Genomic DNA, 15,484 nt, shown 5'->3' with positions numbered 1-15,484 from the left:
AGAGTTGAGGTAGTTGGGGATATTGAGGCCTGACACTGAAGACCCTCAAAGACCAGCTATCCTAAAGATCAGAGTCTTGCGAGATCTGTAATGACTCCGCAAAGAATATTCACTATTTTAAGAACTTCTTCAAAAGTTTCGAGTTTGTATTACAGTTCGGTCAGGTGCCACAACAGAGGTAAGTGACGTCATTGATATTATCTGTCTTTTATTCTTTATGGACGGTTATTATGTTTACATGGTTGAAAGCGCATAAACCAAACAAAACATGTCATGCTGATAAAACGTATTTTCTCTCTGTAGATTCGCCAACTATGACCACAGCCACCATCCATAGTGTGAGTGCCAACTGCATCCTCTTCTCACCTGAGGGACCACTCCTCTTCCTTAACTGTATGTAACCATCCAACTGTCTGCTACACAGATATAGTAGTTATATTCATGTGCATAGGAGCAGTATTATAGTAGTTATATTCATGTGCATAGGGGCAGTATTATAGTAGTTATATTCTTGTACATAGGGGCAGTATTATAGTAGTTATATTCTTGTATATAGGAGCAGTATTATAGTAGTTATATTCTTGTACATAGGGGCAGTATTATAGTAGTTATATTCTTGTACATAGGGGCAGTATTATAGTAGATATATTCTTGTACATAGGGGCAGTATTATAGTAGTTATATTCTTGTACATAGGGGCAGTATTATAGTAGATATATTCTTGTACATAGGGGCAGTATTATAGTAGATATATTCTTGTACATAGGGGCAGTATTATAGTAGATATATTCTTGTACATAGGGGCAGTATTATAGTAGTTATATTCTTGTACATGGGGCAGTATTATAGTAGTTATATTCTTGTACATAGGGGCAGTATTATAGTAGTTATATTCTTGTACATAGGGGCAGTATTATAGTAGTTATATTCTTGTACATAGGAGCAGTATTATAGTAGTTATATTCTTGTACATAGGGACAGTATTATAGTAGTTATATTCTTGTACATAGGGGCAGTATTATAGTAGATATATTCTTGTACATAGGAGCAGTATTATAGTAGATATATTCTTGTACATAGGGGCAGTATTATAGTAGTTATATTCTTGTACATAGGGGCAGTATTATAGTAGATATATTCTTGTACATAGGGGCAGTATTATAGTAGTTATATTCTTGTACATAGGGGCAGTATTATAGTAGATATATTCTTGTACATAGGGGCAGTATTATAGTAGATATATTCTTGTACATAGGGGCAGTATTATAGTAGATATATTCTTGTACATAGGGGCAGTATTATAGTAGTTATATTCTTGTACATAGGGGCAGTATTATAGTAGTTATATTCTTGTACATAGGAGCAGTATTATAGTAGTTATATTCTTGTACATAGGAGCAGTATTATAGTAGTTATATTCTTGTACATAGGGGCAGTATTATAGTAGTTATATTCTTGTACATGGGGCAGTATTATAGTAGTTATATTCTTGTACATAGGGGGCAGTATTATAGTAGTTATATTCATGTGCATAGGAGCAGTATTATAGTAGTTATATTCTTGTACATAGGGGCAGTATTATAGTAGTTATAATCTTGTACATAGGGGCAGTATTATAGTAGTTATATTCTTGTACATCGCGTGCAGTATTATAGTAGTTATAATCTTGTACATAGGGGCAGTATTATAGTAGTTATATTCTTGTACATCGCGTGCAGTATTATAGGAGTTATATTCTTGTACATCGCGTGCAGTATTATAGGAGTTATATTCTTGTACATAGGGGCAGTATTACAGTAGTTATATTCTTGTACATAGGGGGCAGTATTATAGCAGTTATATTCTTGTACATAGGGGCAGTATTATAGTAGTTATATTCTTGTACATAGGAGCAGTATTATAGTAGTTATATTCTTGTACATAGGGGGCAGTATTATAGTAGTTATATTCTTGTACATAGGGGCAGTATTATAGTAGTTATATTCTTGTACATAGGGGCAGTATTATAGTAGTTATATTCTTGTACATAGGGGCAGTATTATAGCAGTTATATTCTTGTACATAGGGGCAGTATTATAGTAGTTATATTCTTGTACATAGGGGGCAGTATTATAGTAGTTATATTCTTGTACATAGGGGGCAGTATTATAGTAGCTATATTCTTGTACATAGGAGCAGTATTATAGTAGTTATATTCTTGTACATAGGAGCAGTATTATAGTAGTTCTATTATTGTACATAGGGGGCAGTATTATAGTAGTTATATTCTTGTACATAGGTGCAGTATTATAGAAGTTATATTCTTGTACATAGGGGCAGTATTATAGTAGTTATATTCTTGTACATAGGGGGCATATTATAGTAGATATATTCTTGTACATAGGAGCAGTATTATAGTGGTTATAATCTTGTACATACAGGCAGTATTATAGCAGTTATATTCTTGTACATAGGGGGCATATTATAGTAGTTATATTCTTGTACATAGGGGACATATTATAGTAGTTATATTCTTGTACATAGGGGGCAGTATTATGGTAGTTATATTCTTACACATAGCGGCAGTATTATAGTAGTTATATTCTTGTACATAGGAGCAGTATTATAGTAGTTATATTCTTGTACATAGGGGCAGTATTATAGGAGTTATATTCTTGTACATAGGAGCAGTATTATAGTAGTTATATTCTTGTACATAGGGGGCAGTATTATAGTAGTTATATTCTTGTACATAGGGGCAGTATTATAGTAGTTATATTCTTGTACATAGGGGCAGTATTATAGTAGTTATATTCTTGTACATAGGGGCAGTATTATAGCAGTTATATTCTTGTACATAGGGGCAGTATTATAGTAGTTATATTCTTGTACATAGGGGGCAGTATTATAGTAGTTATATTCTTGTACATAGGGGGCAGTATTATAGTAGCTATATTCTTGTACATAGGAGCAGTATTATAGTAGTTATATTCTTGTACATAGGAGCAGTATTATAGTAGTTATATTATTGTACATAGGGGGCAGTATTATAGTAGTTATATTCTTGTACATAGGTGCAGTATTATAGTAGTTATATTCTTGTACATAGGGGCAGTATTATAGTAGTTATATTCTTGTACATAGGGGGCATATTATAGTAGATATATTCTTGTACATAGGAGCAGTATTATAGTGGTTATAATCTTGTACATAGAGGCAGTATTATAGCAGTTATATTCTTGTACATAGGGGGCATATTATAGTAGTTATATTCTTGTACATAGGGGACATATTATAGTAGTTATATTCTTGTACATAGGGGGCAGTATTATGGTAGTTATATTCTTGCACATAGCGGCAGTATTATAGTAGTAATATTCTTGTACATAGGGGGCAGTATTATAGCAGTTATATTCTTGTACATAGGAGCAGTATTATAGTAGTTATATTCTTATACATAGGGGGCAGTATTATAGTAGTTATATTCTTGTACATAGGGGCAGTATTATAGTAGTTATATTCTTGTACATGGGGCAGTATTATAGTAGATATATTCTTGTACATAGGATCAGTATTATAGTAGTTATATTTTTGTACATAGGAGCAGTATTATAGTAGTTATATTCTTGTACATAGGAGCAGTATTACAGTAGTTATATTCTTGTACATAGAGGCAGTATTATAGTAGTTATATTCTTGTACATAGGGGCAGTATTATAGTAGTTATATTCTTGTACATAGGGGCAGTATTATAGTAGTTATATTCTTGTACATAGGGGCAGTATTATAGTAGTTATATTCTTGTACATAGGGGCAGTATTATAGTAGTTATATTCTTGTACATAGGAGCAGTATTATAGTAGTTATATTCTTGTACATAGGGGGCAGTATTATAGTAGTTATATGCTTGTACATAGGGGCAGTATTATAGTAGTTATATTCTTGTACATAGGGGCAGTATTATAGTAGTTATATTCTTGTACATAGGGGGTAGTATTATAGTAGTTATGTTCTTGTACATTTGAGCAGTACAATAGTAGATTCTTGTCCAATGTTTTTTCTAAAAAAAATGTATGAGTTTTTTTATGTATCTTTTTTATATAGGTCGCTCAGACCACTTTCCACCCATGGGTGAAATTAGTCAGTTTCTGAAATACGCGACTTGTCGAAACTTTAACAAAATTTTGATTCGTCAACCTGCCTGTGAGTACTGGACTGTTAAAATTAGCCAAAGACTATTACCTTAGATTGTGTGACAACCATGAAGTGAGGGGGGCTAAAAACTTTCCTTTAACATAGGAATGCCTACATAAGAAAATGAACCCCTTCCAGACCTTGCCCTTTTCCGTTTTTGCGTTCTCGTTTTTCGCTCCCCTCTTTCCCAGAGCCTAAACTATTTATTTTTCCGTCAATATGGCCATGTGAGGGCTTGTTTTTTGCAGGACAAATCCGGCTTGGATGCGGGCTCACCGCCGGAGTCCACATCTAAGCAGGGGATCCGACCTCCGCAGTTAAGGTATGTGCACACGTCAAGATTTTTTGCCGAAATTTCCTGACAAAAAACGGACATTTCTGCCAGAAATCCGCATGCGTTTTTTTTGCGTTTTTTATGTGCTTATTTGCGCAGGTTTTTTTTTTGCGTTTTTTCCCAACGCATAGAATAGCGTGAAAAACGCAAAAAATCCGCAAAATTAATGAACATGCTGCTTTTTTTAACGCGATGTGTTTTTTTCGCGGAAAAAAAACGCATCATGTGCACAAAAATTGCAGAATGCATTCTAAATGATAATGCGTTTTTATAGCGTTTTATCGTGAAAAAACGTGAAAAAAATGCAAAAAAACCTGAACGTGTGCACATACCCTGATAATACGGCGGAGGTCGGTAAGGCGTTAAGGTTGGAGATGCAGCCCAAGGGTCATAAACTTACTACCACAAAGAACTGTTAGGAAGAAGAGGCTCTTTTGTTTATCTGTTGAGCCTACTCTTTTCTACTGGAATTACATCAGTTGTCTGATCTATGACCTAACAGTTCAATAACCATATAACCAACTACTGAGACTTATCCCATTTCAGATTTTATAATTTGTCGTTGTTTTATTTTTTAGCATTTTTATGTTCAGAGATGCCTGCTGAAGTTCACACTCTAGATTTGGAAAAGGTAATATATAATGAAGTTATAATCTTGACTTGTTGAGGGCTTCTGCCCAGGCCCATCAAGGGAATTGCCCAGACACCATAATATAGGGCTCTTGTCACAATCGCATTGACTTTGCTGAGAGACAACAACCTAGGATATACAATTTATACTTTTTACCAAAATGAACACAACTGGGGTCCTAAATCATTATGTGCATCCAGTTTATCTAATCTACATGCTCCATACCTCTTCTAACTTGAAGTTTAAGCCATGAAGTAGCCATATTAGCTTTCACTAGCTTTCATAGAACTGGTTGTGTGGTGGTTCAGTAGGTTGAGGATCACTGCAGGCTGTAGGCTTGTTAAAAGAGGTGAGTCTTCAGGTTCTTTTTGACGGTTTCTATGGTAGGCGAGAGTCTGATGTGTTGTGGTAGAGCGTTCCAGAGTATTGGGGAAGCACGGGAGAATTCTTAGATGCGGTTGTGGGAAGAGGAGATGAGAGGGGAGTAGAGAAGAAGATCTTGAGAGGATCGGAGGTTGCATGTAGGTAAGTATCGGGAGACCATGTCACAGATGTATGGAGGAGACAGGTTGTGGATGGCTTTGTATGTCATAGTTAGGGTTTTGAACTGGTGTCTCTGGGCGATAGGAAGCCAGTGAAGAGCTTGGCATAGGAGAGAGGCCGGGGAATAGCGGGGAGACAGGTAGATTAGTCAGGTAGCAGAGTGTAGGATGGATTGGAGTGGTGCCAGAGTGCTAGAGGGGAAGCCAGAGAGTAGGAGGTTGCAGTAGACAAGGTGGGAGATAAGGGCATGTGGAGCGCCCCCAGACAGAGGGCCACGAGTTCTCGGTACCGGGCCTCTCTGGTTCGGTTCTGAGGCTGTCACGGTGGCTAGACCTGGTCCGTGACCCTGCTAAGAGGCGTCCAATAAGGGTGATACAGTCTGTAAGGGATTTGTGATGCCACCTGTGGTGTTCGGTCAGGGTGACCGACGCTGCTGTGGGGTCCGCTGGGGTGATGGAATGGCAGCTGGATGGTATACCTTCCCACAGGTGAAGTATGTCCCCAGGGCTTCCCAGGTAAAGTGGATGGTGATGGTGTGAGGTGCAGTCAATAACGAGGACACAAGGTTGCAGTCTCTTTACCTCTTTACTGAAGACTTCAAGATCCGCAATCCAGAGCACGCTTAACAGGGCTATCTGAGACCGGCCGGTCCGTTGGGCACTTCCAGAATTCCCTTTGCAGGTGGAAATCGTTGCCTACCAATAGCGCCTGTGTGTTGTAGTGCTACCCTGCTGAGCATTCGGAATAGTCCTCACAACTTCTGTTCTCGTTCGTTCTTTCTAATGTGTTCCAGATGCTTCTAGTTCAACGTCCCCCAGGTATGTTATAGGACGCACGCGTATGATGGGAAGGCCTGGAGGTCTCCCGGGACCCTAGAGACGCCCCTCTCCCACTGTTGCCCCCTATGTCTTCGTAGGTGTTTAGGTGAGACAGCCAACCTATAATTAACTGTCCTGCGGAGTTTGAAGTAAGGCGTAGAGTCAGTTACTCCCTCGGTGTTCCGGCCACCGGCTACGCGCCTCAGTAGGATGTTGCCTCGGTCTCACGGCACAACTCCTACTGGCTCTCCTTTGTGCTTGATCTCGTTTCTCACTGTCTCACAATATCCTTCGCTTCGTGTCTCTTTCTTAGGATACCGCCGCGGGGTGTGCAGGCGCGGTTCCGTAACGTTCTGTTCTGGTCGTTAGGTGCCTGCCAGGTTCCCACGCCTGACAGGGAGCCCTGTTGTGAATTCTGCTTTTGGGTTCCCTCCAGTGGTTGTAGGTGGGAATGCAGTTATCTCTGAGTTGCAGTCCTGGCCAGGTGTATCTGCTGATTGCAGTTCTGACTGGGATATTTAGGTGTGCAGGATTCATTAGTCCTGGCCAGTTGTCAATGTTTCTTGGGAAGTGTTGGATCTTTGTCTGGCTTCTCCTGCTTAGCTGCCAATTCAGCAAAGATAAGTGTCTGTTTCTTTTTCTGTGGCACACATGCAGTGTGCTTATATTCTGTGCTATTCATTTGTCTTCTCTTGTCCAGCTTAGACTGTGTCAGTGTTTTCTCAGTCTTGTTGGATTCTCTGGAGTTGCAGATATACGCTCCACATCTTTAGTTAGATGGTGGAGTTTTTGTATTTTCTGCTGTGGATATTTTTGGAAGGATTTTAATACTGACCGCTTAGTATCCTGTCCTATCCTTTCCTATTTTATCTAGTGTGGCCTCTTTTGCTAAATCCTGTTTCCTGCCTGCGTGTGTCTTTTCCCCTACTACTCACAGTCATTATTTGTGGGGGGCTGCCTATTCTTTGGGGTTCTGCTCTGAGGCAAGGTAGAATTCCTATTTCCATCTATAGGGGTATTTAGTCCTCCGGCTGTGTCGAGGTGTCTAGGTTTTGTTAGGCACACCCCACGGCTACTTCTAGTTGCATTGTTAAGATCAGGGTTTGCGGTCAGTATAGTTACCACCTACTCCAGTGAAAGTTTTCATGCTGCTCCAAGGTCACCTGATCATAACAGTACAACTGGCCAATAATGAGTTAAATGCATCTCAGAAGAAGGGAAGAAAGGTCTTGAGTCATTTTTTTTCTTCAGTCTGCTTTGTCTTCTCCTCCCTCTTAATCTCTGGGTGGCTGAGGAGCCTTGTGCTAGCATGAATGTTCAGGAATTAGCTTCTCGTGTAGACCAGCTTGCTGCTCGGGTACAGGGTATTTCTGATTATATTGTTCAGACTCCTGTTTTAGAACCGAAGATCCCTACTCCTGATTTGTTTTTTGGTGACAGGTCCAAATTTTTTGAGTTTTAAAAACAACTGTAAACTGTTTTTTGCTCTGAGACCTCGATCCTCTGGTGATTCCATTCAGCAGGTTAAAATCATCATCTCTCTGCTGCGTGGCGATCCACAGGATTGGGCATTTTCCCTGGAATCTGGAAATCCGGCTTTGCTTAATGTAGACTCCTTTTTTCAGGCCTTAGGATTATTATATGATGAACCTAATTCTGTGGATCAAGCTGAGAAGACCTTGTTGGCCCTGTCTCAAGGTCAAGAGGCGGCAGAATTGTATTGTCAGAAATTCAGAAAATGGTCTGTGTTGACTAAATGGAATAAGGATGCTTTGGCGGCAATTTTCAGAAGGGGTCTTTCTGAATCCGTTAAAGATGTTATGGTGGGGTTTCCCACACCTTCCGGTCTGAGTGATTCTATGTCTCTGGCCATTCAGATTGACCGGCGCTTGCGGGAGCGCAGAACTGTGCGCGCTGTGGCGTTATCCTCAGAGCAAATTCCTGAGCCAATGCAGTGTGATAGGATTCTGTCTAGAACGGAACGACAAGGATTCAGACGTCAGAATAGGTTGTGTTATTATTGTGGCGACGCTTCTCATGTCATTTCAGTCTGCCCTAAGCGGACAAAGAGGATCGCCAGTTCAATTACCATCAGTACTGTACAACCTAAATTTTTGTTATCTGTGTCCTTGATCTGCTCATTGTCATCATTTTCTGTCATGGCGTTTGTGGATTCAGGCGCCGCCTTGAACTTAATGGACTTTGAGTTTGCCAAGCGTTGTGGTTTTCCCTTGCAGCCTTTGCAGAACCCTATTCCTTTAAGGGACATTGATGCTACACCCTTGGCTAAAAATAAGCCCCAGTTTTGGACACAGGTGACCATGCGCATGGCGCCAGCCCATCAGGAAGATTGTCGATTTCTGGTGTTGCATAATTTGCATGATGCTATCGTGCTGGGTTTTCCGTGGTTGCAGGTACATAATCCTGTGTTGGATTGGAAGTCCATGTCTGTGACTAGTTGGGGTTGTCAGGGGGTTCATAATGATGTTCCTTTGATGCCAATCTCCTCTTCTTCCTCTTCTGAAATTCCAGAGTTTTTGTCTGATTTTCAGGATGTATTCGATGAGCCCAAGTCCAGTTTCCTTCCACCGCACAGGGACTGCGATTGTGCTATTGACTTGATTCCAGGCTGTAAGTTTCCTAAGGGCCGACTTTTCAACCTGTCTGTGCCTGAACATACCGCCATGCGGAGCTATATTAAGGAGTCTTTGGAGAAAGGGCATATTCGACCATCTTCTTCACCATTGGGAGCGGGGTTCTTTTTTGTTGCCAAGAAGGATGGCTCCTTGAGACCCTGTATTGATTATCGCCTCTTGAATAAGATCACGGTTAAATTTCAATACCCCTTGCCTTTGCTTACTGATTTGTTTGCTAGGATTAAGGGGTCTAGCTGGTTTACTAAGATTGACCTTCGAGGGGCATATAATCTTATTCGTATCAAGCAGGGTGACGAATGGAAAACTGCATTTAATACGCCCGAAGGCCATTTTGAATACCTTGTGATGCCATTCGGACTCTCTAATGCCCCATCTGTGTTCCAATCCTTCATGCATGATATCTTCCGGACTTATCTTGATAAATTCTTGATTGTATATTTGGACGATATTTTGATTTTTTCCGATGATTGGGAGTCTCATGTGCAACAGGTCAGGATGGTATTTCAGATCCTTCGTGACAATGCTTTGTTTGTGAAAGGGTCTAAGTGTCTCTTTGGGGTGCAGAAGGTTTCTTTTTTGGGCTTTATTTTTTCTCCCTCGTCTATAGAGATGGATCTGGTTAAGGTTCAGGCCATTCATAATTGGATTCAGCCCACATCCGTGAAGAGCCTTCAGAAATTTTTGGGTTTTGCAAATTTTTATCGCCGTTTCATTGCTAATTTTTCCAGCGTGGTTAAACCCTTGACCGATTTGACGAAGAAAGGCGCTGATGTCTGTTGTGAATTCAGCTTTTGGGCTCCCTCCGGTGGTTGTAGAGGGTAATGCAGTTGTGCCTGGACTGCAGGAGTGGACAGGTGTATCTACTAATTGCAAAACTGACTGGGGTATATAGCTTTGCTTGATCCTTTAGTCAGTGCCAGTTGTCCATTGTTCTTGAAGGATTCACTTCCCTGCTGGTCTCTCCAGTTTGCTGTGTTTTTCTACAAAGATAAGTCCTGGCTTTGTTTTTGCTGTCCACCTGCAGTGGACCTTATAGTTCTGTGCATTTTCATGTTTTTGTAATGTCCAGCTTGGTCTGTGAAGGATTTTTTGCAGCCTAGCTATTTCTCTGGAGATGCAGATATACCCCCCATGTCTTTAGTCAGATGTGGTGATCCGTATTTTCTGCGGTGGATATTTTCTAGTGTTTTTATACTGACCGCATAGTACTCTGTTCTATTCTTTCTTTTTAGCTAGTATGGCCTCCTATGCTAAAATCTGATTTCATATCTGCGTATGTTATTTCCCTCTCCTCTCACAGTCAATATTTGTGGGGGGCTATCTATCCTTTCGGGATTTTCTCTGAGGCAAGATAGGTTTCCTGTTTCTGTCTTTAGGGGTAGTTAGATCTTAGGCTGTGCCGAGGGGTCTAGGGAGTGTTAGGTACCCCCCACGGCTACTTCTAGTTGCGCTGCTAGGTTCAGGGTTTGCGGTCAGTACAGGGACCACCTTCTCCAGAGTAAGTCTCATGCTGCTCCAAGGCCACCAGATCATAACAGATGTGGCGAATTGGTCCTCTGCAGCTGTCTCTGCCTTTCAGGAGCTTAAACATCGATTTACTTCTGCTCCGGTGTTGCGCCAACCGGATGTTTCTCTTCCATTTCAGGTTGAGGTTGACGCTTCTGAGATTGGGGCAGGGGCCGTTTTGTCTCAGAGGGATCCTGTTGGTTCCTTAATGAAACCGTGTGCCTTCTTTTCCCGTAAGTTTTCGCCTGCTGAACGCAATTATGATGTCAGCAATCGGGAGTTGTTGGCTATGAAGTGGGCGTTTGAGGAGTGGCGACATTGGCTTGAGGGAGCTAAGCACCATATTGTGGTCTTGACCGATCATAAGAATTTGATTTACTTCGAGTCTGCCAAACGGCTGAATCCTAGACAGGCTCGATGGTCCTTGTTTTTTTCCCGTTTTGATTTTGTGGTCTGGTACCTTCCGGGTTCCAAGAATATTAAGGCTGATGCCCTCTCTAGGAGTTTTTTGCCTGATTCTCCTGAGGTGTTAGAACCGGTCGGTATTCTGAAAGAAGGGGTGGTCCTTTCCGCCATTTCCCCTAATTTACGACGGGTTCTTCAGGAATTTCAGGCTGACAAACCTGACCGCTGTCCTGTGGGGAAACTGTTTGTTCCTGACAGATGGACTAGTAGAGTGATTTCTGAGGTTCACTGTTCCGTGTTGGCTGGTCATCCTGGTATTTTTGGTACCAGAGACTTGGTTGGTAGGTCCTTTTGGTGGCCTTCTTTGTCGCGTGATGTGCATTCTTTTTTGCAGTCCTGTGGGACTTGTGCGCGGGCCAAGCCTTGTTGTTCCCGTGTTGGTGGGTTGCTTTTGCCATTGCTAGTCCCTGAGAGGCCCTGGACGCATATTTCGATGGATTTTATTTCTGATCTTCCGGTCTCCCAGAAGATGTCTGTTATCTGGGTTGTTTGTGACCGGTTCTCTAAGATGGTTCATTTGGTGCCTTTGCCTAAATTGCCTTCCTCTTCAGATTTGGTTCCGTTGTTTTTTCAGCATGTGGTTCGTTTGCATGGTATTCCGGAGAATATTGTGTCCGACAGAGGTTCCCAGTTTGTTTCCAGGTTTTGGCGGGCCTTTTGTGCTAGGCTGGGCATTGATTTGTCTTTTTCTTCTGCATTTCATCCTCAGACAAATGGCCAGACCGAGCGAACTAATCAGACTTTGGAGACTTATTTGAGATGCTTTGTGTCTGCTGATCAGGATGATTGGGTGGCCTTCTTGCCATTGGCCGAGTTTGCCCTTAATAATCGGGCTAGTTCGGCTACTTTGGTTTCGCCTTTCTTTTGTAATTTTGGTTTTCATGCTCGTTTTTCTTCTGGGCAGGTTGAGCCTTCTGACTGTCCTGGTGTGGATTCTGTGGTTGACAGGTTGCAGCAGATTTGGGCTCATGTGGTGGATAATTTGGTGTTGTCTCAGGAGGAGGCTCAACGTTTTGCTAACCGTCGTCGGTGTGTTGGTTCCCGGCTTCGGGGTTGGGGATCTGGTCTGGTTGTCTTCCCGTCATGTTCCTATGAAGGTTTCTTCCCCTAAGTTTAAGCCTCGGTTTATTGGTCCTTATAAGATTTCTGAAATTATCAATCCGGTGTCTTTTCGTTTGGCTCTTCCAGCCTCTTTTGCCATTCATAATGTTTTCCATAGATCTTTATTGCGGAAATATGTGGTGCCCGTTGTTCCCTCTGTTGATCCTCCGGCCCCTGTGTTGGTTGATGGAGAGTTGGAGTATGTGGTTGAGAAGATTTTGGATTCCCGTTTTTCGAGGCGGAGGCTTCAATACCTTGTCAAATGGAAGGGGTATGGCCAGGAGGATAATTCTTGGGTTTTTGCCTCTGATGTCCATGCTGCTGATTTGGTCCGTGCCTTTCATCTGGCTCATCCTGATCGTCCTGGGGGCCCTGGTGAGGGTTTGGTGACCCCTCCTCAAGGGGGGGGTACTGTTGTGAATTCTGCTTTTGGGTTCCTTCCAGTGGTTGTAGGTGGGAATGCAGTTGTCTCTGAGTCGCAGTCCTGGCCAGGTGTATCTGCTGATTGCAGTTCTGACTGTCATATTTAGGTGTGCAGGATTCATTAGTCCTGGCCAGTTGTCAATGTTTCTTGGGAAGTGTTGGATCTTTGTCTGGCTTCTCCTGCTTAGCTGCCAATTCAGCAAAGATAAGTGTCTGTTTCTTTTTCTGTGGCACACATGCAGTGTGCTTATATTCTGTGCTATTCATTTGTTTTCTTTTTTCCAGTTTAGACTGTGTCAATGTTTTCTCAGTCTTGTTGGATTCTCTGGAGTTGCAGATATACGCTCCACATCTTTAGTTAGATGGTGGAGTTTTTGTATTTTCTGCTGTGGATATTTTTGGAAGGATTTTAATACTGACCGCTTAGTATGCTGTCCTATCCTTTCCTATTTTAACTAGTGTGGCCTCTTTTGCTAAATCCTGTTTCCTGCCTGCGTGTGTCTTTTCCCCTACTACTCACAGTCATTATTTGTGGGGGGCTGCCTATCCTTTGGGGTTCTGCTCTGAGGCAAGGTAGAATTCCTATTTCCATCTATAGGGGTATTTAGTCCTCCGGCTGTGTCGAGGTGTCTAGGTTTTGTTAGGCACACCCCACGGCTACTTCTAGTTGCGGTGTTAAGATCAGGGTTTGCGGTCAGTATAGTTACCACCTACTCCAGTGAAAGTTTTCATGCTGCTCCAAGGTCACCTGATCATAACAGAGCCCCCTGTGTCTTCTCCCTGCAACACCCCCTGCCATGGGATGTTGCCTGAATCCAATCCAGTCAGCTTCTGACTAACTTTCTATCCAACCCCTAGTTTTACCAGTGTGAGGAGGGGCCAAATAAATAAAGCCTTTTGCTCCCCCTAGTGGCCGGAGTGTGAAGTGTAAAGTGTGCTGGTGATACCTGGTCAGTAGAATTCCTTCAGTGCCATCAGACGTACCATCACTCCCCTTAGTGGCAGAGTGTCATACTGCACCGTCCAGATCTCTGGGGGGCTGCACATGCACTAGTGTTTTGTGGTGTCGTGGTCAAGGAATGTACGGATCCAGGAAATATTTTTGAGTTTGAGACGGCAGGAGGAGGCAAGGGCTTGGATATGTGGCTTGGAAGAGTCGAGGATCACCCCGAGGCACCGGGCGTGTGGGACTGGGGAGAGTGAGCAGCCATTGACATTGATGGATAGGTCTGGTGGAGCGGTAGAGTGAGATGGGGAAAGATGATGAATTCTGTTATGTCCATGTTCAGTTTTAGAAAGCGAGCAGAAAAGAAGGCCGAGATAGCAGACAGACAGTGTGGGATTTTGCTAATTAAAGAGGTGAGGTCAGGTCCGGATAGGTAGATCTGTGTGTCATCGGCGTAGAGATGGTACTGCTAACCATGGGATTCTATGAGCTGTCCCAGGCTGAAGGTGTAGATGAAGAAGAGTAGGGGTCCTAGAACATAGCCTTGAGGAACACCGACAGACAAGAGGCGAAGTGAGGAGGTGGTGTGGGAGAGGGAGACACTGAATGTTCGGTCTGTTAGATATGACGACATCCAGGATAGGGCCAAGTCTGTGATGCCAAGAGATGAGAGGATCTGTAGCAGAAGGGAGTGGTCCACAGTGTCAAAGGCTGAAGACAGGTCCAGGAGAAGGAGGACAGAGTATTGTTGCTTGCTCTTGGCTGTTAGTAGGTCAGTAGGTCATTGGTGACTTTAGTTAGGGCAGTTTCAGTTGAGTGATGGGGTCGAAAGCCAGATTGTAACCGGTCAAAGACGGAGCAGGAGGAGAGGTCGGAGGACAATTCAAGATGGATATGTTGTTTCAGTAGTTTTGAGGCATAAGGGAGAAGAGATAGCGGGCGATAGCTAGACACAGAGGATGGGTCGAGGGAGGGCTTTTTGAGGATGGGTGTGATCTTGGCATGAGCAGCAGAGAGGAAATGAAGGAGCCAGGCGGTGAGGTGGTCGAGAAAGGTGGAGATGGCTAGTTCTGGGCGGCGGTAGATGACAGCCAGCTGAAGGTTGGAGGGGGAATAGATGCGGACGGAGTGCACCTCAAACGGGGAAAGAGTAGCGGAGGGTGGTAGCTGGATTGGAGTAAAGGAGCAGGTGTCGGACAGGAGCGAGCCAACTCCTCCACCACGTTTGTTACTTGGGCGAGGGGTGTGAGAGAGGTGGAATCCGCCCTAGGAAAGCACAGCCACAGCTGGAGTGCTGAGTCCCAGGTTTCAGTTATGCCAAGGAAGGAGAGTTTGTTGGTGATGAAGAGGTCATGGATAAATGGCAGTTTGTTGCAGACAGAGTGTACGTTCCATAGTGCTCCAGGTAAGGGGATCGGGGGAGTGGGGGCTGGATGAATGGGTATGAGGTTATCATGGTTTGGAAAATGTGTAGAGGATCGTGGCAGGGGGTTAGAAATGAGTGTGAGGATGTGTTGAGGGGGGCCGGGATTTTGGGATACATCACCAGAGATGAGGAGTAGCAGACAGAGCGTTAGAAGGTGGGAGCCCAAGGTATTATGCCCAAGGTATTTCTTTATTGTATTTCCTGATGTGTCTGAAAGCAAAAACTTGTTCAAATATTCCTCGCTCTTTTCTAAACTTTTAAGAAAGTTGGTAGACACATCACTTGGGTCCACATAAAAGCCTTTCTCTGTCTCTCGGATATTTGCTTCATTACAAAGAGTGATCGCCATCAGAAATTTGCCAGACGGATCATAATTTCCACCATATTAAAAATTGTTTTACTTTCCAAATTAAGACAATGTTATGAAATGTAGCTCAGTGATGTCATCTAGATAACTTCTC

At 42.8% G+C, this 15,484-nt stretch overlaps 1 protein-coding gene across 1 annotated transcript in view; it reads left to right on the top strand.

Annotated features, from left to right (window-relative positions):
• The window catches only part of LOC138667130 (uncharacterized), a 95,502-nt gene that overhangs the window by 54,361 nt on the left and 25,657 nt on the right, over positions 1–15,484 (top strand). The window contains exons 14-16 of the mRNA XM_069755439.1: positions 304–393; positions 4,084–4,182; positions 5,086–5,138. Coding sequence (XP_069611540.1) covers positions 304–393; positions 4,084–4,182; positions 5,086–5,138 — 242 coding nt within the window. The remainder of the gene's footprint in view (positions 1–303; positions 394–4,083; positions 4,183–5,085; positions 5,139–15,484) is intronic.

The sequence above is a fragment of the Ranitomeya imitator genome, chromosome 2, assembly GCF_032444005.1.
Source record: "Ranitomeya imitator isolate aRanImi1 chromosome 2, aRanImi1.pri, whole genome shotgun sequence".
Taxonomy (NCBI): domain Eukaryota; kingdom Metazoa; phylum Chordata; class Amphibia; order Anura; family Dendrobatidae; genus Ranitomeya; species Ranitomeya imitator.
This window is presented reverse-complemented; position numbering and strand designations above follow the sequence as displayed.